The sequence below is a fragment of the Aethalodelphis obliquidens genome, unplaced genomic scaffold (assembly GCF_003676395.1).
Source record: "Aethalodelphis obliquidens isolate GAN/ISIS:26980383/991018 unplaced genomic scaffold, ASM367639v1 scaffold12, whole genome shotgun sequence".
NCBI classification, from domain to species: Eukaryota; Metazoa; Chordata; class Mammalia; order Artiodactyla; family Delphinidae; genus Aethalodelphis; species Aethalodelphis obliquidens.
Genome location: NW_020837956.1, coordinates 38,832,349 through 38,858,319, shown reverse-complemented (window position 1 = coordinate 38,858,319; position 25,971 = coordinate 38,832,349). Strand labels below are relative to the sequence as shown.

Sequence of the window (25,971 nt, the reverse complement as noted above, 5' to 3'; positions counted from 1 at the left end):
TTGGATTTCTGAGACTTTGAGCGTCTTCTGAAAACATTTTCCAGTGGGAATCTTGACAGAAAGTGGCAGTTACTTGGGTTACAAGAAAATGAACTTTCTATGACATTGAATTTAAAAACGCAGCTGGGTAAATATTCCTACATAATAATTTTAACTGTGTTATTTCTTCCGAACTTTAGCTTAGTCAAAGATTTTTTTTTTCCTTTGCATAATAATGAACCCAACTCGACTTAGGTTAAAAAAATATCTCTCAAACCCATCACTTTAAAACATTTTTCTAGCAATACGTTCAAAGCAGCAAAACACACAAAAAGGACTCGGACTTAATAGGACCAGAGACCGGTCTGAATGAAATGTTAAAATGTTAGGGCTAATAAAATACAGCTCTTGATTATAGCTGGTCACTGAGCAAATTCTGAGACAGGATCAGTGAGCAAGTTTCAACGTACTCCCTCCCTTTGAAATTCGTTTTCAAATGAGGATGGTGACTGGATTAAAAGTGACAGTTGCCATGATTTTCTGACAACCGTTAGTTACTAAAAAGTCCTATGGTTAAAGTTTCAAACACTGTCTTCCTGTGAACTTTGCACATCTCATCTTATATCAGAGCCTTGATTTCAGTCTGAGTTTCCCCACTCCTCCAGCCAGGTCCTTGGGAAGCAGGAAGCCAGGAGGGAGGCTGTGAGGTGCTTTCTGAGCACCTACTCTCCCAACTGGAAGACCCCCAAGGCTGGGAACAAACAAGCTTCCAGGGAATGTCCATCGCCCTTGCCTGCAGGCCCCACTGGACTACACACGAGCTCCTATTTGGGCACCGAGCACACCACACTGCAGGCATTTGTTTATATATCCAGGGCAGTGAGAATGGACCAGTATGAGTGGGGATGCTGGGCCCTTCACAGTGTGCTTCTCAAAGGACAGCTGTGTTTAAGAAAGAAAAACATCTTTATGTGGCACATAGGTACAATGGAATATTACTCAGCCATAAAAAGAAACAAAATTGAGTTATTTGTAGTGAGGTGGACGGACCTAGAGTCTGTCATACAGAGTGAAGTAAGTCAGAAAGAGAAAGACAAATACCGTATGCTAACTCATATATATGGAATCTAAAAAAAAAAAAAAAATGGTTCTGTAGAACTTAGGGACAGGACAGGAATAAAGATGCAGATGCAGAGAATGGACTTGAGGACACGGGGAGGGGGAAGGGTAAGCTGGGACGAAGTGAGAGAGTGGCATGGACGTATATACACTACCAAATGTAAAATGGATAGCTAGTGGGAAGCAGCCGCATAGCACAGGGAGATCAGCTCGTGCTTTGTGACCACCTAGAGGGGTGGAATAGGGAGGGTGGGAGGGAGGGGATATAGAGATGTATGTATATGTATAGCTGATTCACTTTGTTATACAGCAGAAACTAACACACCATTGTAAAGCAATTATACTCCAATAAAGATGTTAAAAAAAAAAAAAGGAAAGAAAAACATCTTTTAAAAGAGTTGGGCTTTTTGATAAGTAGAGCTGTTAGGGAACTGCTTCATTAATCTATTATGAATATACCTTTGGGAGATGGGAGTTAAGATGAGTTTCTTCTAGTGTGCAAGAAAATACACTACTTGCCTTGTGTGAAAATATATACAAATATGTATATATATATAAAAGATACAATATTTATAATAGTTATATCATATGATATAATGTATCTAATGTATAGTATAACATATATATGTAATACATAGGTAGATAGACAGACATAGATATGTGTGTATATACACATCCTGGAAAGAAAACCTCTGCTATTGCCCGGTGTGGATTTTCCTGTTGATTGCATCCCATCTTGTACAATCAGCTGGCAGACTCCAGCAGCGGGGTGATGATGTAGAATTCTAATAGACGTCTGAGAGAGGAGCCCAGGCTGTGCCCACAGGGGCATGTGTGCCAGGCGCACGACAGAAGGGTGTTCTGAGCTAGCAGATCCATGGGGCAGAGTGTTTGCCCTCCACATCTCCCACAGGGAGTCTCTCCCATAGGGATGGGCGGTGCCATAAGGACCCAGGTTGCACAGTTGAAGTCGTTACCGTGGAAACCCTAACTGGGTCTCCTCTGCTGTGCGCTGCATGATATAATTGGGCCTTTCATGAAAAGCTCCCCCCCGCCCCCCCCCACCCGCCGGCAGCCACGCGTGCCGTCTAAGAGGAGTGGACGGAAGATGGCGCTCTGCCGTGAGATGCAGGCAGAGATTCTGCTGGTCCCCTCCTGATGTCACAGGCTTCTCAGAGCAGAAGCGGGGAGCGGTGGGAACTGGAAGGGTCTAAACTGGACAGTGTTGTCCCTTTAGGGGCAACAGCACTAAACACCTTGCCAAGTTGGCAGGGAAACAGACCCCGCTGAGGACGTACCTGCCCGTGTCCAGCTGTTGGAAGGCCGAGCGCGCACATCCCGCAGCACTGCCCTCGGGGGCCGGGCACATAGGGGCCCCGTGATGTAGGTGCGGCAAACCCTGGCTCACCCACCAGCACACCAGTACCGGAGGCAGAGCTCTTAGAGAAATTCCAGATGACGGAGGGGGAGGGCCGCCTGCTAAAAGGCACAGGACCCTGGGGCAGCGGCCTTTGGTGTTTCCCCCGGTGCCCCAGGCCGCCTCTGCATCCCTCCCTCCGCCTCCCTCCTGCCTCCTCAGCCCAGGGGCCTGCAGGCCGCTGCCCCACACACGTGCGTTTTCCCAGAAAACCACTGCCTCGGATCGGACAGCCAGAGACAGTCTTAGAAAAGCCACCACTCTCAACTCATCGTGACAAGAGCGAACTTTACTCCTTCGCTCACTATTAGGCGCATCAGGAAGATTTTACCTTATTATAAAGAAAAACAATTAAAAAGTATCACATTTTCCTGAATGCAGGTGTTCCTCTGTATTAGCAAGTCTTCTAAAGCTTCTGCCGGACCTACCAATTTGATACTTTTGTGCTGTTGATTAATTCACCTTTTAAAAAAAGTTAGATTAGGTTAGGAGTCGGCCAGCCATGGCCAGTGGGCCAAATTAGTACGGCCCCTGGCTTGGGGTTATAAATCTAGTTTTATTGGACACTCATTTACGGATCAACACAGATGCCTTTGTGCTACCACAGAGCTGAGTAGTTGGATGGAGACCTCATGGCCCTCCAAGACTGAAATGCTTACTGTTAGCCCCCGGATTGGTGGTGAGATGGGTTTTAGTCCAGTTGTACCTGACAGGAGCTCATTCATGGCGGGCTGAATCCGCATTTGATTGGGGAGCATGGCAAACACACAGGTGGCCTGTTGAGGTGAGGCCCGGACGCCTGCAGCTCATGACAGCCCCAGCCTGTTGGAGTTCCCAGTGCCTACAAATCCTGTCTCTGATGTGGGTGAACCCACCCACCCTGGCCGTCGCTGGTCACGTGGCCGAGAAGCCTGCAAGCGCCTTTCACTGCTTCCAAGTTCCCAGCACAATGCAGTCCGTTCCTTCTCAAGAGCGACCCTCAGTGGCTGACTTGGAGGCCTTTGAACACACCCTGGAATCCTCTGGCCTCCCTCGCGGCGTTTTGGCCTTGCATCAGCATCCGTGTGGGTTCCTGCCCAGCTCTCCCTCCCGCTGGCCTGCATTGAGAGTCCAGTCACACTGGACAAAGGGTCCAAGGAACCAGTAACCAGGCTCACGTGAAGGACAGCTCGGGACCGTTATTTAAAGAAATGCGAGATACGAAAGCAGATGTGAAGGAATGGGAGGGTTGTGGTGTTCTGTTTTTCAAAATCAACTTCCTGACTGATTTCATCAAATCAGGCTTTTTAGTGACGTGGGCTCCATTTCAGAGGGAAAGCCTGCTGTTGAAGGGTGAATTTCATACAGTCCTTAGCTCAGGGCTTAGATTTGAACTTGGGAGGGAGAGAGTCATAAGTCAGAGGTCTGACCTTTGATGGGAAGAAGAATCAGCCATCGCCCTTCCCTCTTTTCCTTCCATCCTTAACCAGTATTTTGGGATGCCCGATGCACGCCCCACACTGGGCTAGGCTGTGAGGCTATGAGTCTGAAGGACGGGCCTGACTTCACGAAGCTATGTCCCAGGGCAGGCGGGCAGCGAGCAGCACGTGGTCCCTGGACCACAAGGCTTCCAGGATGTAGGGGCCCCTGAGCCACGAGGACTCTGGGGGTAGTTGGGGATCTGCTGTCCCCCATGTGAGTGGAGTGGGAAATGGGGAGTGGCTGCGGGGGAGGAGGTAGAGCCAGATGGGTCCCGGATCGTGAAGGGGATGTTATGTCTGACCTTGATTTCCTTTTCTCCCTTAAACACGTGAAGTCCGTGTCCATCAGTCTGAAGCCCCGCCAGATCCTTGGTCCTGCGGAGTTTGACTTGCCCGTTTTTATTCCCTGTGCCAGAGGTGCTCCTGGACCCCTGTCGGACTTGGTGCCCGGCGTCAACCTGCCAGGCTGTGTGCCAGCTCCAGGAGATGGGGCTGCAGACCCCGCAGCTGGTGCAGTGCAAAGCCTGCGACACGGAATTCTGCTCCGCCTGCAAAGCCAGCTGGCACCCTGGCCAGGGCTGCCCGGAGACCATGCCCATCACCTTCCTTCCCGGGGAGACCAGGTACGCTCGGGACACAGACTGCAGGCCGGGAGAAGGAATCAGGCTTCTCCCTCCATGTGCCTCTGGGGAGGACAGGGCTGCACCCCGGTCAGTCTCCAAGGTCAGTCTTCTCTTGGGTCCCATTCAGACCTGGATTTGTTTATTATTAAATTTTGAGAACTGATTATGTGCCTGGCACTGTGCCAGCCTCTGGAAATATAAAGTTGCATAAGAAACAGAGTACACTCTGCCCACCCAGAAAGGCAAGCATATGAACAGTCAGTTACTATGCAGGGTTTTAAGTCCTGTGATAACCTGAAGTTTTGCCAAGACTCCCTTGTGCTGAAGATGATCCGAAATGGGGGTGTGGGAGCAGAAACGAGGGGGGGCAGTGGTTAGAAACACCAGAAGGATCGCCAAATACAGGCTCCTGGTGCCTGAGGCCAAGGGGGCCACATGTCCCTGAAATGGGGGCCTTGGCAGGAAGGCTGCGGTAAACCACTATAGCGGTTTTGCCCTCCCGTCCCCCACCAGACCCTCAGCCTGGATGGCCAGGTGGACACCACAGCATCACTCTGTGTACCTTGAAATTTAGTAGGTTGAAGCATAGAAACTGATCGTATTCAGCTGTTTTGTCCTCCAGTATCTGCAGTGGCATCTGGTTCAATCAGATAGAGGTGGCCCAGCGCCTGTTGAGGCCAGTTCCTGGTGGAGTAAATCTCACCATCCACCTGAAGGTGTCACCAGCCTGTCTTCCTCTGTCCCCATCTGCTGCCCCCGCCCCTCTCACCACAGCTCGACCTGCCCAGGGACCCTCATGGCGACGCTGGACACACTCCTGTCCCCTGCCGACTGCACCTCTGCGCTGTGCCTGGAATGTCCCTTCTCTGCCCTCCTGCTTCCCCTGGGGACTCCTTGCCACCCTCGAGGACATGGCTTATGTCCCCTCTTTTGTCAAGCTTCCCAGGTCCCGGGGCAGGGTTGGAGACCCATCCTCTGTGCCCACCCTGAGATCGTCTGCATTGATGACAGCACCAGCCTGGTTGGCTGTGAGTTCACCTGTTTATGTGGCCAGTCCCTCCACTAGGCTGAGCTCTGTGTGTGTTTGGGCATTGTCACCCCAAATCTTGGCATACGGCAGGCGCCGAAACGCTAGAATGATCACTTAACTTATACTTAGGGTCTTGATCCTTCATAATTTTGTGAGGAGAGCCACACTGCGAGTGTGACAGATTACACATAACTGGTAGAGCTGGATTTCCAGGCTGGGGAAGAAGCAGGTAGAGGGCAGGCGGGGCTGTACCCTCATGAAGCAGTCGGGTGACTGTTTAAGAGAAGGCCCCGCTTAGTGAGTGAGGGGCTCCTCCCTTCCAAGAACCAGCGCAACCAGGAGTCAGGAAGAGCCGGTGTCCTGCTCTTGGGAGGGATGGAGAAGGGATCCATAAAACCTCCTTAAGGTGGAGGGTGGTGGGTGTTGGGAGCCTGACGACGTAGTATTTCTTCATCTGTGGTGCTCTGATTTCATGGAGGTCATTGCCCAAAGACTGCAATCATGTCACGGTGGCACAACATACGTGTATATTAAATCATCCGTGATATACCTTAGAAAGAACAAGAACAAACAAAATGAAAAAAAAAAAAATCAGGTTGTGCAACCTAAGAAACTGACACAAGGGCAATTTGAATAAGAACTCACAAATCTCATTTTGTGAAAATATAAAAAACAGATTTTACCCCCCAAAAATCTGACTTTCTGGCTTATCCAGCCACATGGAACTCCATCCCCACCAGGAGACAGGTGTCTGGAGCTGGGCAGCAACCCCTTCTTTATCTGGGGTTTCTGGCATCTTTACTTTGCCACAGTCCTCACCACTCCCTCTTGTCTCCCTGGCCCCTGGGCTAACTGTCAACTACCATTTATAACTGAGGACACACTCGGTTATTTTCATATAACAGACTTTTTTTTCCTTTAAGTTAAATCTTCCTTTAACCCCCATTCCCACCCACCACCTGACAAGCCCCACTCATTTATGTTGTGTGTTTGCCCCTTAAAGACATTAGACCACGTAAATTGTGATGAAACTGTCAAAAGACTCCTACCTGCCTTCACAAGTTTGAGTGTATAGTAGTAGTTGTTACTAATAATCATTTTGAATATAATTAAGGTACCAGAAAATGTTTGAAAACTGTTGTCTATACCGTATAATTTCCATGCCGCAATGCACCAGAACTTACATATTTTAACTGTTTCTGCTTGAAAAGTCTCCCTGAGAGGCGCTTTCCACTCTCCACTAACGTGGCCTCTGTTCATGGCATTTCCTTCAAAATTAGTTTATGAGTCACATGAGAAAATTGGTTTCATTATTTTAAGGTCACACCTGGCTTTCAAATCAAAACAATGTTTTCTAACCTGATAGTCAGCCTTAATCACGGGACTTGGTACCTCCTGACTTTTGGCCTTTGTTAGAAATCAAGCTCATTCCAGAAGGAGGCAGCTAGCGTCTGTGCATGGCTGGCCCCTGCCCATCCCCATGGAGGTACCTGCACCTGTTATGACAGCCCTGCTTCATTGTAAATCTCATTTTGTGCAGCCAGGCTGGTCCGCAGTTTGCTGTTAAATTAGAGATGAATTTGAGCTACAGTTGTATTATCTTTCAGTAATAATATTACTAACAACTAGCATTTATTGAGTGATTACTATATACGTGCTGGGTTCTATGTGCTCAGCACAGAGAAACTCTTTACATCTTCATCACCCGCTCTGAGACGTATGCAGTTTGCCTCATGTCTGCAGACGTGGAGACTGATAGTATGTACACAGCCCAGCTAGGGCTTGCATGTCTGTCTCCAGACCCCCTGACTACGAGGACATACTGCTTCCTTCCAGGTCGTCTTACCTGGTCACCTTGTACTAGTGAACGAAACAAGAAGCTATTAAGCTGGGGCACGTGCCCCACGGTGTAGGAGCCTCGAGCTTAGGAAAACCCTGAGACTGCAATTGTTTGGAAGCTCACTGATCCTCAGACAACCGTGTAAAGTGATGACATAATTAGGGCTGACATTCACTATGATGCTTATGGAAGATCCTTCAGCCAGAATTTACTCAGGATGCCAGAATTTGCTCACTTGCAGTGAATTTATACTCACGAATGCATTAGGTTCTGAAAAGGCTGCTCATCCCAATGGGAAGTCATTTTTCTCCTGGTGACGTTGAGTAGCTGCAGTGAGTTCAAGCAGTACGTGCCCCATAATCAGCGATGACTGCCCTTGGTGGCTTCCTTTTCCAGATGATTCCATATTTTTAGCTGTCTTTTAAGATGAATAGCATGGGATGGACATCGTTCTACAGTCAACCTAAAAAGATACCTAGGCCGTCTTGTTATGAACAGCATAGAATCATTGCTGCCGTTTACTGGGCACTTCACACAGGCCTGCACTGCCCTTTGCCCTTCACACACGCATGACCCCATCTGTCACACTCACACTGACCAGAAGGCTGGGCCTCAGAGAGGTTGCCACCCAGCCGGTGTGCAGATGAGCTGCACCTGACCCCGAGCTTAAATGGCACCATGCTCACCCCTGTGGGCCTGCTCAGACCTCTCAGGAAAACAGTTTTGTACAGACAAGCCAAGTAGATCTTAATAAGCGATTCGTGTGTATGTGTGTGTGTTTTAATATTTTTTTCTGATAATGGCAAAGAACATACCGTGTGTTATCAACCCTTAGGAAAGTACACAATTATATGAATAAGGGCATCAAATTCGACCGTAATCCCATTATTCAGAGACCTCCATTCTAAGCCTTTTGCCCTATTTTCTTTGGTTTGTCTGTGCACGTCTAAATTTAGACATGTGCTGATCTTGCTTTTTCTTTTCCCCAAGTCAAACTGGCTGCGTCACCGTTTTTCGGTGATTGTTTTCCAGAGTTCGAGTCTCTTTGGTTTCAACATATTTCACAGGGGACCTCAGTCCCTGTAGTTGAGCTAGTGCTTCCAGCGTTAACCTGTGCTGGCAGGTGTCTCCTGGCCCTCTGGCCCTCTGAGCACAGCCCTGATGCAGCTTCTCCCTCAGCAGCTCCACTTTCCAACTGGAGGAGGACGACGCGCCCATCAAACGCTGCCCCAAGTGCAAGGTCTACATCGAGCGGGATGAAGGGTGCGCACAGATGATGTGTAAGAACTGCAAGCACGCCTTCTGCTGGTACTGCCTCGAGTCCCTGGACGTGAGTACGCGGTGGGGGCTTTGGGGGTCAGGCTGAAGCCGGAGGCGTGCGCCAGCCGCTTCACTGAAGTTACACTGTCAGGCGTTTTCTCTGTGCGTATTTATGGTAATGTGAGCTCCCTGGATGCAGTGGTATCAAAAGATGGGAGTTTGTGCAGGAGCTCTGGGAGCGAAGGGTCAGCTCAGACTGGGCTTCAGCCTGGGTGTTAAAGGGGTGGGTGGGATCTCAGCAGCTCCCCACATCGGGGAGCTGACACAACAGACGTTGGTCTCTCCATGCTGGATGCAGGACGTCTGAGGTCAGCGCCGGCGTCCTCAGGTTCTGGAGCCGCTTCCTGGTGTACGGACGGCCGCTTCCGCTGTGGCCTCACCTGGCAGAGAGAGGGAGCTCTGGACTCTCTTCCTCTTCCTATAAGGACACGAATCCCATCACGGGGGCCACAGCCTCATGACCTCCTCTGAACCTAAACACCTCCCAGCAGCCCCACCTCCAAACACCATCACACTGCAGGTCAGGGCTTCAACACAGGGATTTGGGGGAATGCAAACAGTCCATAGCAGGGGCCGTTACTAGAATAGCAAGGATGATGGAGGCAGGGGACCGCGGATGCTGGGCGCAGGGCAGTTACTTTAGTGACCCTCGTGTCACCTGCAGGGCAGAAGAACATACAGACCCTCTGCCGTCTGGCAGGATGGCAGTTTCTGGCCTCATACAGCCACCGTCTCCCCAGTGTGCCCTGCGCTGTCTCTGCTGTTTGGAATGATGTCTGAAGCCTTAAAAAGTCCTTAGGGCCGTCAGAGGCTTTATGTGTATAGTTTCTTTATTTATCATATATACAATTATATATATAGTCCAAATATATAGTCTCTATATATCATATATAGGCTATATATAGTCTCCCTGTATTATACATAATATAAATATATATGTAAGTTGCATTTTACTGTATTTCTTTTTTTTGAAAACTGATTATTAAATTATGTTATATTATCTAAAGTCTGGCCTGCAATTTGCAATTCCTTATCAACTTTTCCTAAAGGGGGAAGGAAATGAAATGCCAGTTTTACCTCATGTTATCAAATCTCCTGGTAGATTTTTTGGGGGAAGTATTAGAAATGGACAGACACAGATTTCCAGAGGGAGCATTGCTTCTGCTGTGACCTCCCCTGCTACTGTGACCTCCCCGAGGTCTGTCCCCTTTGAGCCCAAAGCTGTTCTCTCTCTGCTCTGGTCTCTGGAGAGACACCCTCTCTGTCCGTCTGTGTGTCCATCTGACTTGGCTCTAAAGCACAGTCCCTGCCGGCCAGAGGCCCCGTTGTGTCCTGACTCTGCCCGGACCAGAGACAGAGGTAGCACAGGGCAATTTCCTCCTTGAAGGTCAGTGTCCTTGGGGCCAAGGGTGGCCTGTTTTCCTCTGTAGGTGATGAGCTGCTGAAAAGTGACCCTGTGACCACAGAAAACAGACCCTGAGGGACAGGGGGTCTGCTCTGTAGCGGTCAGTCAAGGACAGTAGCCGTGATTTAGGGCAAGTGTGTGAACGTGTGTCTGGAAGCAGCAGAGCTTCTGAGACGGAGGAGGGGCTTACACGGCCCCCTTCCCTCCTCTCGGGAATTTTCCTCTCCGAGCACCGGCTCCCGGGCACGTACACCTCCCGGAGTTATCAGTCATCTTAGGGTGATTCTTTCCACTCTCGTCCTTGCCCCTGCCCCCCCGCCAGGCCCCGCCCTCACCCGTGAGGCCCAGGACTGCACTGCTTCTTTGCTGCCCCTGCGGGCCCAACATTCACCGCTTACAGACAGAAGGGACCCGCTCGCCTTCTATCGTTTTTGGAGTTGGTGGTAAATGGTCCCTATTTATGAAGTGATGCTTACGTGGGCTGAAGGTTAGCCTATCTGTGACTTGCGCTGCACAGCCCTGTTGTTTCATACGGGCACTCCTTCTGTGAGAGGCGGAATGATTGTTTCCTGACCTTAAGAAGCAGTCCAGGAAGGTTAACCATCTTTCCCCAAAGCACCGAAGGAGTGAGGAACGGACTCGGCATCCACTCTCTGATCTTTCAGACCCTAAGACCCAACAGCTTGGGTACGACCAGTCACTGTCAGCCAGAGTAGGACAGGAAGTCTCACACCTTCCGTGGTGGAGCTGCTCTGAGGAATTCACTGTTATCTGCGAGCATCTGGTCCACCGTGCTCTCTTTCGCCAGCACCATTGTTTCTGCTTCCACCCAGAAGCTTGATGAGGCTTCTCTGAACAATGTAAGGGAAACATTCACTCTCACCATGCACCTAGGTTCCTGGCAGGCCCTGCGGTGGGTATACCCAAGGGCTTCATCCAGGAACTTAAAGTCACGATGAAATCACTTTTATATTGTAAAAGCAACTTGGAGTGCTTTTGTTAGGGAGAAGGCTTTTGTTTTGCTCAGGAAGCATGCCGTGAGTGTTGGCAACTCAACTCCGCATGGAGGCCTGGGCTGCCAGGATGCCGCTGGCAAAATCCGTGACCTTGAGGGGCTGGTGACCTCCCGACTGAGAAGCCCCTAGTAGCACCTGGTCCTCGTGAGCACAGTGCTACAGGACGGCTGGTGTGGAGTCCCCAGCAGCCCCTCCGGGGTGGGTCACTGGGTCTGGGGTGGGAGTGGGGTGTGGGCACAGCTATGGAGTTAGCTGACCAGGCAGAGGGCAGAATGTGGGAGACGGGTCACCTCCAGAGGACAGGACGTGGTCAGGAAGGATGTGGGCTGTACGTGGTCTGTGTCTGGCCAAGGCGGGGAACATGACCAGGGGCTCCGTGCCGAGCTAGAGCTGGACCTCTGGCACGGGGGCTCGTGCCCCCCAAACACTGGTCCAACAGCAGCTTGATGAGGGCCACGTGGGGCATCTGTGACCTGCGTACACCCCCACCCCCCGACCCAGAGTCAGGATCCGCGTTTCCCCAGGCGGCCCCAGGGACTGTAACGTGCAGTCCCCGGGTTTGTCCAGCTTTGCCAGGCGAGAGCCCTGAAGACTTTTCAGCTGGGTCACGCAGAGCAGCTCAGCTTGTGTTTCAGAAAACAAATCCAAAGGCTGTTAGGAGTCCACAGAGCAAGGCCGTGAGAGGCAGCCTGGGAAAATGAGGCTTAAAGTGGGACGTTACTCTCCGTGGTGTGTGGGTGAAAGAAAACAGAATTAGGAGTTCGAGGAACAGAGAGTCTCCGTGGACAGAAGTCATCAGAAATGGCCCCAGAGAGGACAAGCTCCAGCCAGAAGAGGCGTGCGTTCACCCGCGCCTGTGCTTCCTTGGACAGATGAGGGTCTAGGACAGGGGGTGAGTCGGGGGGTGACAGTCTGGGCCCTCGCCACAACCCCCAGAAAGCCAGGATTTCCTGATGCTCCAGCGTGTGTTCAGGCTCCACGAGGCCGACCTATAAAATCATCAGACTGGAGGCTCCCTGGGAGGACCACCCAGCGGGGCCGCTAAGGACCAAAGGACACCACCGCCCCCGGCTCTGCCCGGCCCTCGGAGGAGTGACTTCCCGCCTCAGACACGCTGGGCCTTGTGCTTATTTCCCCTTTTCTCAGAAAGAGGCTCTGTTTACAGGCTCAGTTAAGTGAACACACAGCGTCAGCCTCTCTCTTGTGCTGTTTACTGAGCTGGTCCTTTTCATGGACGATAGGAGAGAAAATGGCGCCTCCTGTACATGGAGAAGCAGAGGGCTTTGTCCAGAAAACGCACTCCTGTTCCTCGGTCGCTGCTCGCTGAGGTTTGGGGGCCGCGCACCGAGCCGGGGATGTGGTGAGAGAGGCTGACATCAGCTCAGGGTCCCGTTCCAAGAACCTGACGGTCTGGTGAAGGTTGTCAGGGGAAGGTGATTGGAGATGGAGGTGGGACGTGAGGACACCTGGAGGTGGTAGGGTGGGCAGGATGTTCCCTCGAGCTGTCTCTCACTTCTAGACAGTCCGAGGTGGAGGGTGGGTCTCCTCTTGAGTACTGAGAACATTTTCTTGGTCTGAGCTGAGAGGAAGGACTTTCAGGGCGAGGAGGATGGACCAGACATAAAGGAAGTCATTGCATCCCGGAATAATCCTGCCAGGGTGGCGGGAAGATGCACAAGCAGAGACTCGTGGGGAGTAAAGCACAGCCAGGGCTGGGGGCAGCTCGTGGAGCAGCAGGGGCCTCTGACCTACTTGTACAGAAGTCCTGCATCAGCACAGAGTCCCTGAGCCCGGCGGGGGTGGGGGTGGGGGAGCCAGGCTGCAGCAGAGACCGAAGCTGGAGCAGGGCTCCCTCTAGTGGCCCGTGAGCAGTCTGTCGGGGACGCTCCACGGAGGATGGAGAGCCCGGGGACTCACAGGGACCTGGGGTGGCAGCAGCTCCCTCTGGGTGTACGTTCTTCCTGTGCTGTTGTCCTCGTTCTCTCACATCCCCAATTAGAGCTTTAAAAAAAGAAACTGGGACCAGGCAGGACTCATTCACTGAACAGAGAGGACTGTCCCACCCACCCCTGTTTTTTCCTTTCCTTCTCAGGATGACTTCCTTCTGATCCATTATGATAAAGGGCCCTGCAGGAACAAGCTGGGTCATTCCAGGGCATCTGTCATCTGGCATCGGACACAGGTAGGAGGCCGCTCACCTCGCACTCTGACCTCTGGGGGAGAGGGGGAGAGAGAGAGTGTGTGTACATGTGTGTGGGGTTTCCAGGAGACTTGCCGGTTGGTCAAAGGTCTGTTATATAGAAAAACAGCTAGTAAATGGGGTTCCTGCCTGAATTTTTCCTGGACCAAGATGATGCTTTCAGTAGGCCTGGAATAAACATGCACCACACTTAGCCCCTGATGACTCTTCAACATCAGACTTTCCATTGCTTGCACCTACTCTTGACCTTGGTAATGACCCACTGCGCTTAGTCAATCCTTGCATGGCCTTTAATGGAAGAGCTTTCCATAGAGGCTCCCAGGTGAGCAAATTAGTCACAGAGAAGGGTAAGAGGGAAAGAATGGAAAGGTCCCTGGGTGATGATGTCGGTGCAGCTGGTATGGTTATTCATACTTCCAACACGTATTTATTTCCTATTGTGTGCCTGGCAGTATTCTAGGAGCTGGGAATACTCCAGTGAATAAGATAGATGCATCCTTCTCTGATGGAACCCACATTCCGTGTAGGGACAGATAACGTATATATATATGATGTGAATTCAGCTACAGGGGAGGTGTGACTGGGGAGGGGTCTTTTAGATGGTGTGGCTGGGAAGGCTTGTTGGAGGTGTTGCTTTAGGACTGAGCACTGAGTGTTGGGGAGCCGGCCATGGGAGTAGGTGGGACAAGGCAGAGGAGACAGTGCAAGCAGCGGGGAACGGAGATGGGCTGATGGGAGGAACTATGGCATAAAGGTCCATGGGGACCAGGAGGCAGCAGTGGTCAGAGATGATCAGAGTTGACCCCATGGGCTTTGCAGGATGAGGTGCGATCTTCGGGGTGTGCTCTGGGCACGGGGGGAGCCCACAGAGGGGAGCTGCAGGCAGGACTCAGGTGTGCGCCAGCTCCTGGGTACGGGGAAGAGCCTTGATGGGCTCCGACCATTACCACATTGTCGGCATTTCTCAGCACAGCCTTGAAGCAGGCGGTCTGGGAGATGCAGGAACCGAGACTCAGGCAGTTTTGTGGGAATAGAAGGAGACCACCCGTAAGTGTGCTTCTTCGGTGATCCTCACTGCAGACCACGTGGCAGGGCTGATGAGCCCCCAGGTGGCCGGACAGTAGACGGTTCTGGCTTTGCAGGCCATAAGGTCTCTGTTGCAACTATCAGCTCTGCCTGGTAGGGAAGCAGCTGCCGCAGCCAGTAGGCCAGCAAAGGCCCGTGGCTGCATTCCAGGAAAACACTTTAAACAATCAGGTGGTAGCATTGACTGTGGTGAAGGTTGCACAATTCTGAGTGCACTAAAAACCATCAAACTGTGCAGTAAATAGGTGAGTTGTGAGGTATGTGAGTTATAGCTCCATAAAGTTGTAAGAACCAAACTAAACAAAACGGACCGCGGACCAGATCTGGCCCGAGGGCCAGTCTGCCGACCTCAGCGTGGAGAGTGGATTTTAGCTGCATTTTATTTCGTCCTCCTGGCCAGTACGGCCAGCTCCAGTGCTCACCCCTCCACCTCTGCTGTGTAAAAAAAGCACCCCAAACAACAGAAATAGACTCCCTCGCGGTTCTAGAGGCCAGGAGTCTGGAGTCGAGGTGTGGGCAGGGCTCCCTCGGAAACCTGTAGGAGGGCCCCGCCGGCCTCTTCCGGCCCCTGGTCGTTCCCTGCAGTCCTAGCTCCCAGGTGCGCCTCTCCAGTACTTCATGTTTCTCTCTGCACATCTGTCTCTGTGTCCAAACTTCCCGATGGATAAAGACAGCAGTCATAATGGATCAGGGCCCATCCTGGTAATGTCATTTTAACCTGATTCCCTCTGTAAAGGCCCTCTTTCTGCATAAGGAGCTGTCTCTCCATGTGGCCTGAGCTCCCTAAGAGCACGGCAAGCTTCCCAGGAGAGTGTGAGAGCTGTGGAGACCCTGTCCAATAGCAAGGCTGGGCTGGGCGCTCACACCTCAGCCCTCGTGCCTGCTTATCCGCGGGAGTGAGTCACGTGTTCCTGGGGTCCTGGAACAGTTGCAGTTCCTGGTAACAGTCATTTAGAGAACGGGCCCTTGAGAAATGCAGAAGCCTGGATGGGGGTCCGTAGCCTCCCCTGTTGTTGAGGAAGGATCCTGGGGGCACCTCCCACCAGCCTCTCTCAGCATCGTCGGTCGGCACCTGCCAGGGGCACCTGCTGAGTGCCAGCTCTGAGTCACCCCTGGAGCCACATGGACAAAGGAAGCCCCCCCCCTCCGCCCCGATCTCAGGCCCCTCTCGGTGCTGGTGGAATTGAACAAAGGCACTCGGGGTGCAGGGGTCTCTTCCTTGGGGTGTGAGGAACCCTGGAGACACACAGGGCTGTAGACAGATGTCCACACATTAGTGTTGCATTTGGGGTAAACAATAAAATATGAGCGAGCAGTGTCAAAAGGAAAGTAAGGGAGTCACGAAAACTAGCAAAGCATGTGACATATAAACCAGGAACGAAGGCCAGAGGCTTGGGAATTAGCGAGGGACATGGTGTGCAGTGGAAGAGCCCCGCCCAGAGCAGACATTCGTGTGCAATCACATGACCAATTCGCTCTTAAGCCTTCAGTTTTCATAGTTAGAACCGCCTCCCAGCACATGATACAGAACCTCCATTACTGAAAGGAACTTGCACTCTCGTAATTTGCTTTTGGAGGTAAAGCATCCACGTGGAAGCTGGGAAAGGCCTCCCTTCCCTTGTGAGTCTCCTGGCTCTCCATCCGATTGGTGGCCTCCATTCCCTTACCCCTCAGACGGGCTCTGGCTCAGGGCACGTTCATCATCTGCTTCGTCAGTGATCCGCGAGTGGAGTTTCACTTTGCATTTATCACCAAGTCTCTTAAGCAGAAATGCAGGTTTGATTATCTTCCATCAATTTACTCAGGAAAATTGCATTCAGTGTCTCCCTAGCGCCCGGAAGTCATAGTAGGCGCTGATGTCCAGGTGCTCTGGGATGGCGGGCAGGCCCCCGTTCCATGGCCTGACTCTGGGTCTCCCTCCGCAGCCCCTCCTCTTTTTCTCCTCGTCACTCACTGGCCTTCGGGACGCAAGCCCCCAGCTGTGCTGTGTCCCTCTCCCTGGCCCCGCTGTGGCCCCGCTGTTGTCCTGGTCTTCATCACCCACCCCTCTCTCTCCCTGTCTTGTCCATGCCCAGCTCTGCACGTCCTAATTCTGCCCCCTTCCCTGACCACACTGAGGGCTCACAGCCCGGGCCTTCCACCTGCCCTCGTGAACACCTCTGGAAACACGCTTGTTGTGCGGCGGCCCCTGCCTTTCCCGGCGCTGTTCCAGCCATCGTGCGTAAGAGACAAGGGCGGCATTTCTTTCTCAGTCAAGTAAATCTTCTTCCTTAGGAGGCCAGCACCTGACAAGGGGGAGTCGCACCCGCACTGGCTCTTCCTTTTCTTCTGAGCAGGAGACCCACCTCCCTGTAAAGAGAGAGCTCACTTAGCCCGAGGGTGGCATTTCACACGCGGCTGATTGCTGATGCCTGTGTTCACACATGGTGGAGCTGTCCTCACTCAGCCCCCCCGAGGCCAGGCTACAGGGCAGGGGCCTCGTGCAGTGACCTGTTCTGAGGGTGTTTTTCACTACGCTCAGGAAAATACACGCAAGTTGTGTCTTGTACTTGAACTAGACGCCCAGTCCTCTCTGTCTTAAGTGCTGGGGCCTTTGGAATCGCTCTTTGGCCACAGATGTTGCATTGGTGGAATGAGAACATTGGACTGGATCATTATCCAGGGTCAACCGTGGTTTCATTATTCTACATTTATAGGCAGGTGGGACCAGCGCTTGTGACCACGGCAGGGAGGGGACGTCGTGTCAGCCCTCTGTGTGCATTCCTAGAGCCCACGGCCCCCCGGGACTGCAAGGCTATGTCTGCCTCACTTCGGTTTCCGTCCTGGCGGCCCCACCGAACTCACAGCTTCGTGCCTACCTGGCTGCCGGCCGTCTCCACTTGGACGTCTAACGGTACATTTCAGCTAGCACAGGCGCGAACAGAAGTTTAGATTTTCCCTCAAGATCGCCTCCTTCTCCAGGTCTCCCTCATGGCAGGAAGCACACCCCCAGCTTCCGTATCTTCTGAGCAAAAGACCTGGGCCGCCCCCAGCACTCCCCGCAGCACCCCTCCACTCCGGCCACATCACCTCCTTCCTGCTCCCTGAACGCTACTCCCAGGCTCACTGCACGGGTAGCCGTCTTAACGTTCCCTGCTGGGGTTCTTCTCCTGCAGACAGCAGCTCGGCGATCCCATCCTCAGAGACAGCTTCCCGTGTCTCCCTTATCAGGCCCCCATCTCCACCTGCCTGACCCCTGCGGTTCCTGACGCCTCTCCTGGGGCTGTTTTCAGTGTCCTGACTCTGTTTTTGGGCAGAAGTTTTTCATTATTTGCATCCACCTCCTCCTCCCAACAGGAGAACCCATTCTCTCAGAGGACAAAAGCAGACCCTAACTCTCTCGCACTCTATCCAATCCAGAACGGCAGATATTCATGAAGCAGAGAAAAGAGGGGCTCTGTGGTGGGGCGAGGAGGACTGCAGTGGGAGCAATCGGTAAACGTTCCATGTAGACGACGCAGCTGCCACCGGCCCCCTTAGCTCATTCATCCCCTGCCTCAGAACACACACAGGGCCAGCGCAGTGAGGATATTCAACAACTGGCCATGGGGCGGCAGGGGGCGGGGCGGCGTCAGCACCCCCAGGATGGCTGTTTCAAGTTGCCAAGGTGATGTCATTGGATGGAGAACTGGAAAGAGACATGGGAGCAGCCCCCATATACCCCAGCACAGCCCTCGGCCAGTGGCCCGGCCTCTGCGCATGCAGGCCTGGGCACAGCAGACACCCAGGCTGTGTCCAATGCCAAGTTTCAGTGAATTAAATGTGTCCCGTTCATCTCACCATCTCTTTGACTTGGGTTAGTGTTCCCAAGCCCTGGAGGGGTTTTGTCACAGAACTCTCTGGGGCCAGAGGATTCAGAAGCTACTAGATTCCATTGAACTGGTTCATCCTATAAACACATATTGGACATTGGTTAAGGCAGAGCCACCAGGCTGTGTGCAGGGGCTCATGGTGGTCACACAAACTGTGTCCTGCTCCGAATGAGTGTACCTCTTGAGAAACTGTCTGACTGCTTAGCCGCTCCTTCAAATCAGGGTTTGCCAGTAGGAATGATCCTCGTTTCACCGTGATTCCTTCTTTATCCTTCTGTCTTCCTACAGTATATCATTTCTGCCTGACACGTACTTATAAGATGCTCACGAAGTGATTATTTTTGTTGTGAGGTATTTGCTTCCTGTCTCATTCTTTACTGTTGGCTGACTTCCCTCTGACAATACCTGTATCCTCCCATCACCAGTTGGGACCCACTGGGTAACATCGCTTGTTCAATGGCATGCAAAGAAAGAGACAAGATAGCCTGAGTGAAAATGAAGATGGGGTCTTATTGACCAAGAATGTGAGCATTTGGTGAAGGATTTTGGTGTGTTATTGGTGCAAGAGTCCCTGGCTCCCTAGAGACTGAGAAAGTGTCCCAGGTGGTTGAGGTTATCCAAGATGCCCTGCAGATCGGTGATGCCTTCCTGGGGGGTTTTATGTATTCTGAAATATCTGCGTGCGTGATTTTAACAGAGCACGATCTGAGTCCACACCGCGTGATTCCACCGTTGACATTATGTTCAGACAAATGCACTCAGCCAGGCGGCAGAAAACACAGATTCTGAGCATAAGCACAATCTAATTTAGAAACACAACACGGTGTGTGTGTGTGTGTGTGAGAGTGTGTGTGTGTGTGAGAGTGTGTGTGTGTGAGATGATTTTCCAGCAAAATCTAAGGATGCGCTTTCATTCACACTGCTGTGATGCTGCAGCGTAGCCTCATACTTCAGAGCTGATACTAGCTCTTGGAGATCTTTTACTTTATCTGCTTATTTTATGATTGAGAAAACTGAAGCCCAGAGAGGTGAACACACTGAGTCAGGATTAGAACCATGAGCCCAAGGGGTTCATGTATTTATCGCTCTGAACACTAGGTGGCGGACGAGCTCCACCTTCAGATTCCGATTCTGGACTCCAGCAGCTGGTGGAGGGGGGACCAGTTAAAGAACCACCCCCCTTGCTTCTTTGTCCAGCCTCACTGCCTGATTTGAATGACAGTATGTCTACATTTGAGGCTTACTTCCTTCGGTATTTACTCATACCTAGGGGTAAACATATGTTTTTTAAAAAAATCAAAATTCGTAGCAGTAAATGTTGGGTTTTAAACTCCAGGGATAACACAGGTCTGGTCACCCCCTAATGCACCACGCCTGTGCCTTTCTGTTCTCCCACCTGGAATGCCTTATCCCACTCATTTTTGTTTACCACCCACGTCCTCATAACCCTTATAATCTCAACCGTTTCCCATTGCACGCAAAGTCTCCTGCCCCTGGCTAATGTAGGTGTCTGGCTCCTGGGCTCCCTTTACACCCTGGAACCCAATGGCAGTTTTTGTAAAATGTATTATTATCAGTTGTAGTCATGGTCTCTTTCCACCAGACTGGGTGGTCCTTGAGAGCCAAGATCTAATGTGCCTCTGTGTTTGCCGCCGCTAATACAGCCTTTGGCTGGGAGGAAGCTTGTTGATTAACTGGATGTATAATTGGATGGATGTTTGGGTATTTAGGTGGAAGGAGGGAAGGGAAGAGAAGGGGAAGGAAGAAAAAAAGGGAAAAAAGGGAAGGGGGAGTGAAAGGAAGGAAGGGAAGGGAAGGAAATATGGATGGATGGATGGATGGATGGATGGATAGGTGAGTGGATGCTGGATAGATGGATGAAGGATGGGTGATGAGTGGATGACTAAATGGATTGATGGATGGATGATACAGGTGGTAGATGATGGAAACACGCATGGGTGGATGGACGAGTAGATGGAGAGATGAAAGATGTATGGAAAGATGGGTGGATGTTGTGTGTAAAATGGATGGATAGATGGATAGGTGGATGGATATACGTGGGTGGATGATGGATGCATGGATGAAGGGATGGATGGATAGATGGGTGGATATAGGTGGGTGGGTGGATGGGTGGACAGATGGATGGATGGATGGGTAGTTGGATGGTTGGGTGGGTACAGATGGATGGATGGATAGATGGGTGGATATAGGTGGGTGGATGGATGGGTGGACAGGTGGATGGATGGATGGGTAGTTGGATGGTTGGGTGGATACAGATGGATGGATGGACAGATGGGTGGATATAGGTGGGTGGATGGATGGGTGGACAGGTGGATGGATGGATGGGTAGTTGGATGGTTGGGTGGGTACAGATGGATGGATGGACAGATGGGTGGATATAGGTGGGTGGATGATGGATGCGTGGATGTTGTGTGGTTTATACTTTAGCTATTGAACTTGCAGATCAGCCAACTTACCCTCTGCTCCTCTGTTTCCTTCTTGCAGGTTGTGGGCATTTTTGCTGGATTTGGGCTCCTGCTCTTGGTGGCTTCACCTTTCCTGCTCCTGGCCACTCCTTTTGTACTTTGCTGCAAGTGCAAGTGCAGTAAAGGCGACGACGACCCCCTACCCACCTAGAGGAAGGCGTGATGCTGGAACAAGACCCCACCTCCGGGAAGCGTGGTTCTCTCCCATCCCCACCCCGCCGTCCCCCTCTCACTAAACATGTTTCTTGCCTTATGTGCCCCATTGAGCTTCACAGTGTCACGCCGGATGCCGTGATTTCAGGGACTGATATCAGATCGTTGGCGGAGGCCCCAGGTGCAGTCACCCCGGCGTGGGGGAGGCAAGGCTGGCATGGGTGGGGCACGTCCCACAGAGGCTGTCTCTGCAGACTTGACAAGGGAGCTGCTGTAGGGACCACCAGGTGGTGGTAGACTAGGAACGTCTGGTGTTGCTTAGGAGACCTTCTCTCGCAGAATGTTGTCCGTCTCCTCCTTGGCTTCAAGCTGGCGCCACGTTGCTGAGAGAAGCAGTCTTTTAAGGATCGCATCTCACTTCAGACAGAATCCAAGTGTTCTGACTTGAGAAAAGCACTCTGTTTATGACAACTCTTTTTATTACTAATGGCATTTAGTAAAATCCTTTTCAGAAGGTTTTTTTTTTTTTTTTCCAACTGAGTAGTGAAAAATCAACAAGGTGCATTGAAACCATCCTATGCCTTTTCTTGAAATGTGCATTTTAAGAAGTTATGGTTAAATGACCTTTCTGGCTCGGCCACTTTTCAGGAGATTTAGAAAGCCTTATGCGCTCTTTGTGTTTTTCTTGAAACTTGTGGAGACTTTTTGGATGCTGTAAGCTGTGTACTGTTATCAACGTGTTTCCTGTGTCATTGCATTTCTTTGAAAACACGGATGCATTTGAAGGGACATGCCCATCCTTAGGTTTGCCTTTTGTCTTTCTCTCTCTGGTGATTCAGCTCAGCTCACAGGGCTCCTCTCTTTTCACCCAAGTATCAGTAAATATTTTTTCATGTCTTCAGAAACCAAATGTTTTACTTGGAAATAGTTCTGCTGAGAATCCCTGTGGTTTGGCCGTAGCCTCAGTCTCCTCAAGCAGACAAAACCAAGCAAATAGTGACATTGATGCCCAGAAGGGGGGCCTCCTATCAGGGCTGGGGGACTCCCAGGGGCTGGGGGAGAAGCTTCCGGATGTTCACAGTTTTTGTAATGACTAAGCTAATTTGGAGAAATCATCTTAGTTCCAAATCCTGTTGCTTACCCTGCTGAAAAAAATCTTCCATTTCACTTAGTTATTTGGATTGGTCTTTTACAGGCTGTGTGTGTCGATTACCATGGCAGCAAGATGCCTGGATCAGTAAGACACACGGAACTCCATCAATTGCCTTTGGACAGTGTGTTCTTTACAGAAAGTTGACTTTAATAATGGCTTTTAACGAGCAAACTGATTGCATCCAACTTGGGACTTCTAAACATAATAGAAAGGCAAATGTTGTAGATTTATCATGGTGGAACTTTTTTTCAAAACTTACTAAGCATTCCACAACGGAGTAAAATGAAAACAAAACCTGACTTTTATCTCAGTTGTTTGCTTGTGGCAAGCACATTTGTAAAGTGTGGTGGTGTTTTATATCCTTGACTTCTGCAATTGGGTACCTGTCTCAGGTCCTGGTTTACCTTCCCATAGAGAAATGTCTTTATTTCTTAACATTTCATCAGTTAGGAGAAACAGGCTCACCTCACTCTTCCCCTCTAGTATTGATTTTCTTTTTGAAACCGAAGCCATTTAGGAACCCAGTCTGTGTCAAAATTACATGCAAAAAATCCTCCTTATAATTGCAGTTTGAAAACTCAGTAACAATAAGAACATGCCTGGGACCATCTTTTTGGATGAAGCCTGGGCACTAGGTCTCTGCAGTTTGAGACATTTTGATCGGCCCTGGAGGTAGAATGGCTTTTCTGGAGAGAGTGACAACTCCAGGAGGCCTGAAGATGAGGTTGGCGGCCCAGGCGTGAGATGGCTTCATGATCTGTGAGTGCGCTTTAGAATTCGTATGGAATCCAGCAGGCTCGTGGCCCATGTCCAGTGGTCCATGGAGCAGGCCTTCATCATCCCAGGTCATCCTGCCTGTGCTCACTACTGCCCACTGCATACAGAGGTCCATACAATAGTACCCCCTCCTTTGGGGTGGGAACCAGAGGCTTTGGAAAGGTTGCATTCCCTGGGTCAGTGCTCAGGTCCCTGTATTCCTAGCGAGTCGGGCTGTCTTGTCTCTCCTAGAAGAGTCCATGGGCAAATCGTGCACATCTAGAGCATCAACCATCCCTGTGCCTTTACCTCTGCTCATAGCACATGGTTTGACCCAGGTAGGGAACACCAGAGATTCTGGGGCCGGCCGGGTACCTACTTGCTCTGAGTTTTTGCATCAGGCATGCCTCAGAGTGCTCAGTCTGATTCAGTAAAAACAAAACTAAAACTGTCTATTCCCTAGAAAGATACCAGTGGGATCGCATTGAGATCCTTACATAGACTTGCATCGCCCCCATATGACTCCTTTTCTTTCAGGGAGGAATGCCATCCCGTTGTTTGTGGGGATGCAGTATGAACCAGGCTTGATGTCAGACGTAAACAGGATGTGGGAAGGTGGCCCGCGGTTTGGGTTTGACCTTTCGGTCCCTCCCAGTAAAACCTGGCGATTCGATGCTTAGGAGCTGGTCTTAATTAAAAATGACACTTTTACAGGTGGTTTTCCTGCTGACTCTCTGGAAGCACACGTCTGTTTATTCATTTAGAGGCCTTTAAATCTGGGGAGGAGGGGTGGAAGAGCATGGAGACAGACCACGGCTGACTCTGCCCCTGTCCGGGTGGGGTTATCTGAGTCCCTTTGGTAACTGACAACGCTGTGAGGTTTCCCCCGCCGTGCCTGGTCTCTGAGCCTGATCCTGCCCTGCATCCTCCAGCCTGGCCGGCCGAGCTCGCCATCGTCACAGGGGACCAGCGCCTTCAGAGGCGTCTCTGTAGATGCTCACGGGACAGAGACCCACCTAGGACCTGAGCATGCGCAGAGCCTTTGACAGCACGCATGGCTGTCCAGACCAGTGTCTGCTCCACCTCCAGGGGGAGCTGCGGGCTGAGGGACCAATATCCGCCACCTCTGGCATCTTTTTAAAGGGGAACAAATTCTCTTTACAGCATATTATTGCACAAAACCGGTTTAGCAACCAGGCCAGTTCCCGGGGGAAGGGGAGTATCCGATATGCAAAAATTACTCCAAGATGATTTTATCTTTCTCTCCTATGTTACAAATGTTAAAGGTTATTTCGCAAATTAGAAGAGAGCATTTTCCCTTGGTCGTCTTTAAAAATGAGAGGATTGGAAAGAACCAGGGTGGGTTTTTTGTATATTTCTCAGATTCTCATTAATTAATAAATACCCCGGGATGTGTATATAATCACAGTAAAATCATCAAGGGAAAACATTTTGCATGTATAAAGCTTCCTGAAGGTCTCTTTAAAAAATGCCAAAGCTTGTTTATTCCTTATCATTAACCCAAGCCCTTATGAAAGCAAACAAGAGTTATGACTGGTATTGTCAAAAATGCCTGCTGGAGAGAAGGGGCTGCATTAAAGCAGAATGATGGACGCATCCTAACCAGGAGAGCCTGCTGTTTGGGTGTGTAAAGCCCGTGGTCTCCCCCGTCCTTGGTTTGCACAATCCTGTCTTCCGAGATTCCAACAGCCTTCAGGGAGGGGTAGGTACCCGACCTTTCCTTCATTCCATGCTCATTTTACCATGGGTGTATTTTAATCTTGTATAAAAATATGCATGAATGAGTCATGCACATGTATACATTATGTATTTGACAAGTGGTGGTAAAAACAAAACAACAAAAACAAGTTTGGTTTGTGGTTTTGAGATGTCAGTACGTTTTGTGCCACTAACACTGTGATGTATAAAAGAGCTGTTTGAATGCCTTTTAATGTTGTGTTTTGTACTTTGGAATCATATGGAAAAGTTTGATTTGTAATTTCAATACATATTTTAAGTGTATTGTGTCTTATGTAGTTTGCCCCCCCACCCTTTAGAAGGGATTTCTTTTTAAAGATATTTTGGCTGGAATACAGGTTACTTTTGTAAATCCTGTCTGGCTCCATCTTTTCTATACTCTTAGTTGACTGCTGTCTTGAAGATTGAAAATACTATGAGGATTGGAGGTGGACGGGAAGGGGAACTTCTACCACCGGGAAAACGGTTTTTTTGTTTAAAGAGTAATAATTAACATACACTAGGATATTGTTTTGGGTGTACAGCGTAGTGATTCAATATTTTTATACATTATGAAATGATTACCACAGTAAGACCAGCTACCATTCGTCACCATATAAAGCTTTCACAATCTTTTTTTTTTTTTTATTGGAGTGTAATTGCTTTACAATGTTGTGTTAGTTTCTGCTGCATGGCGAAGTGAATGAGCCATACGAGCACACACATCCCCTCCCTCTTAGACCTCCCTCCCATCCCATCCCCCATCCTACCCATCTAGGTCATCCCAGAGCACCGAGCTGAGCTCCCTGTGCCATACAGCGGGTTCCCACTAGCTATCTATTTTACACACTGTAGTGTATGTATGTCAATGCTAATCTCCCAGTTCATTCCACCCTCCTCTTCCCCGCCATGTCCACCCTTCCATTCTCTACGTCTGCATCGCTATTCCTGCCCTGCAAATAGGTTCATCTGTACCATTTTTCTAGATTCCACATACAGGCATTAACATACGATATTTGTTTTTCTGTTTCTGACTTACTTCACTCTGTATGACAGACTCTAGGTCCATCCACATCTCTACACATGACCCAATTTTGTCCCTTTTTATGGCTGAGGAATCTTATTGACTATTTTCCCTATATTACATGACATCCCTGGGATCTCACAGCTGGAAGTGTGTGCCTCTTAATCTCCTGCACATTATCTTGTCCATCCACCAGCCCCCTCCCTTCTGGCAACCACCGGTTTGTTCTCTGTAACTATGAGTCTGTTTCTGCTTTGTTTCATTTGCTTTGTTGGTTTTGTCTTGTAGATAGCACATATAAGTGAAATCGTAGATT

General features: G+C 50.4%; 1 protein-coding gene across 3 annotated transcripts in view; it reads left to right on the top strand.

Moving 5' to 3' along the window:
- Nucleotides 1–24,075, top strand: part of RNF144A (ring finger protein 144A) — a 113,573-nt gene extending 89,498 nt beyond the window's left edge. The window contains exons 6-9 of one of the 3 annotated variants that reach the window (XM_027113862.1): nucleotides 4,391–4,598; nucleotides 8,651–8,798; nucleotides 13,302–13,391; nucleotides 20,852–24,075. In XM_027113862.1, coding sequence (XP_026969663.1) covers nucleotides 4,391–4,598; nucleotides 8,651–8,798; nucleotides 13,302–13,391; nucleotides 20,852–20,983 — 578 coding nt within the window. In that variant the 3' untranslated portion in view covers nucleotides 20,984–24,075. The other 2 variants (XM_027113861.1, XM_027113863.1) reach the window with 2 other exon arrangements.
- The last annotated feature ends 1,896 nt before the right edge of the window (nucleotides 24,076–25,971 follow it).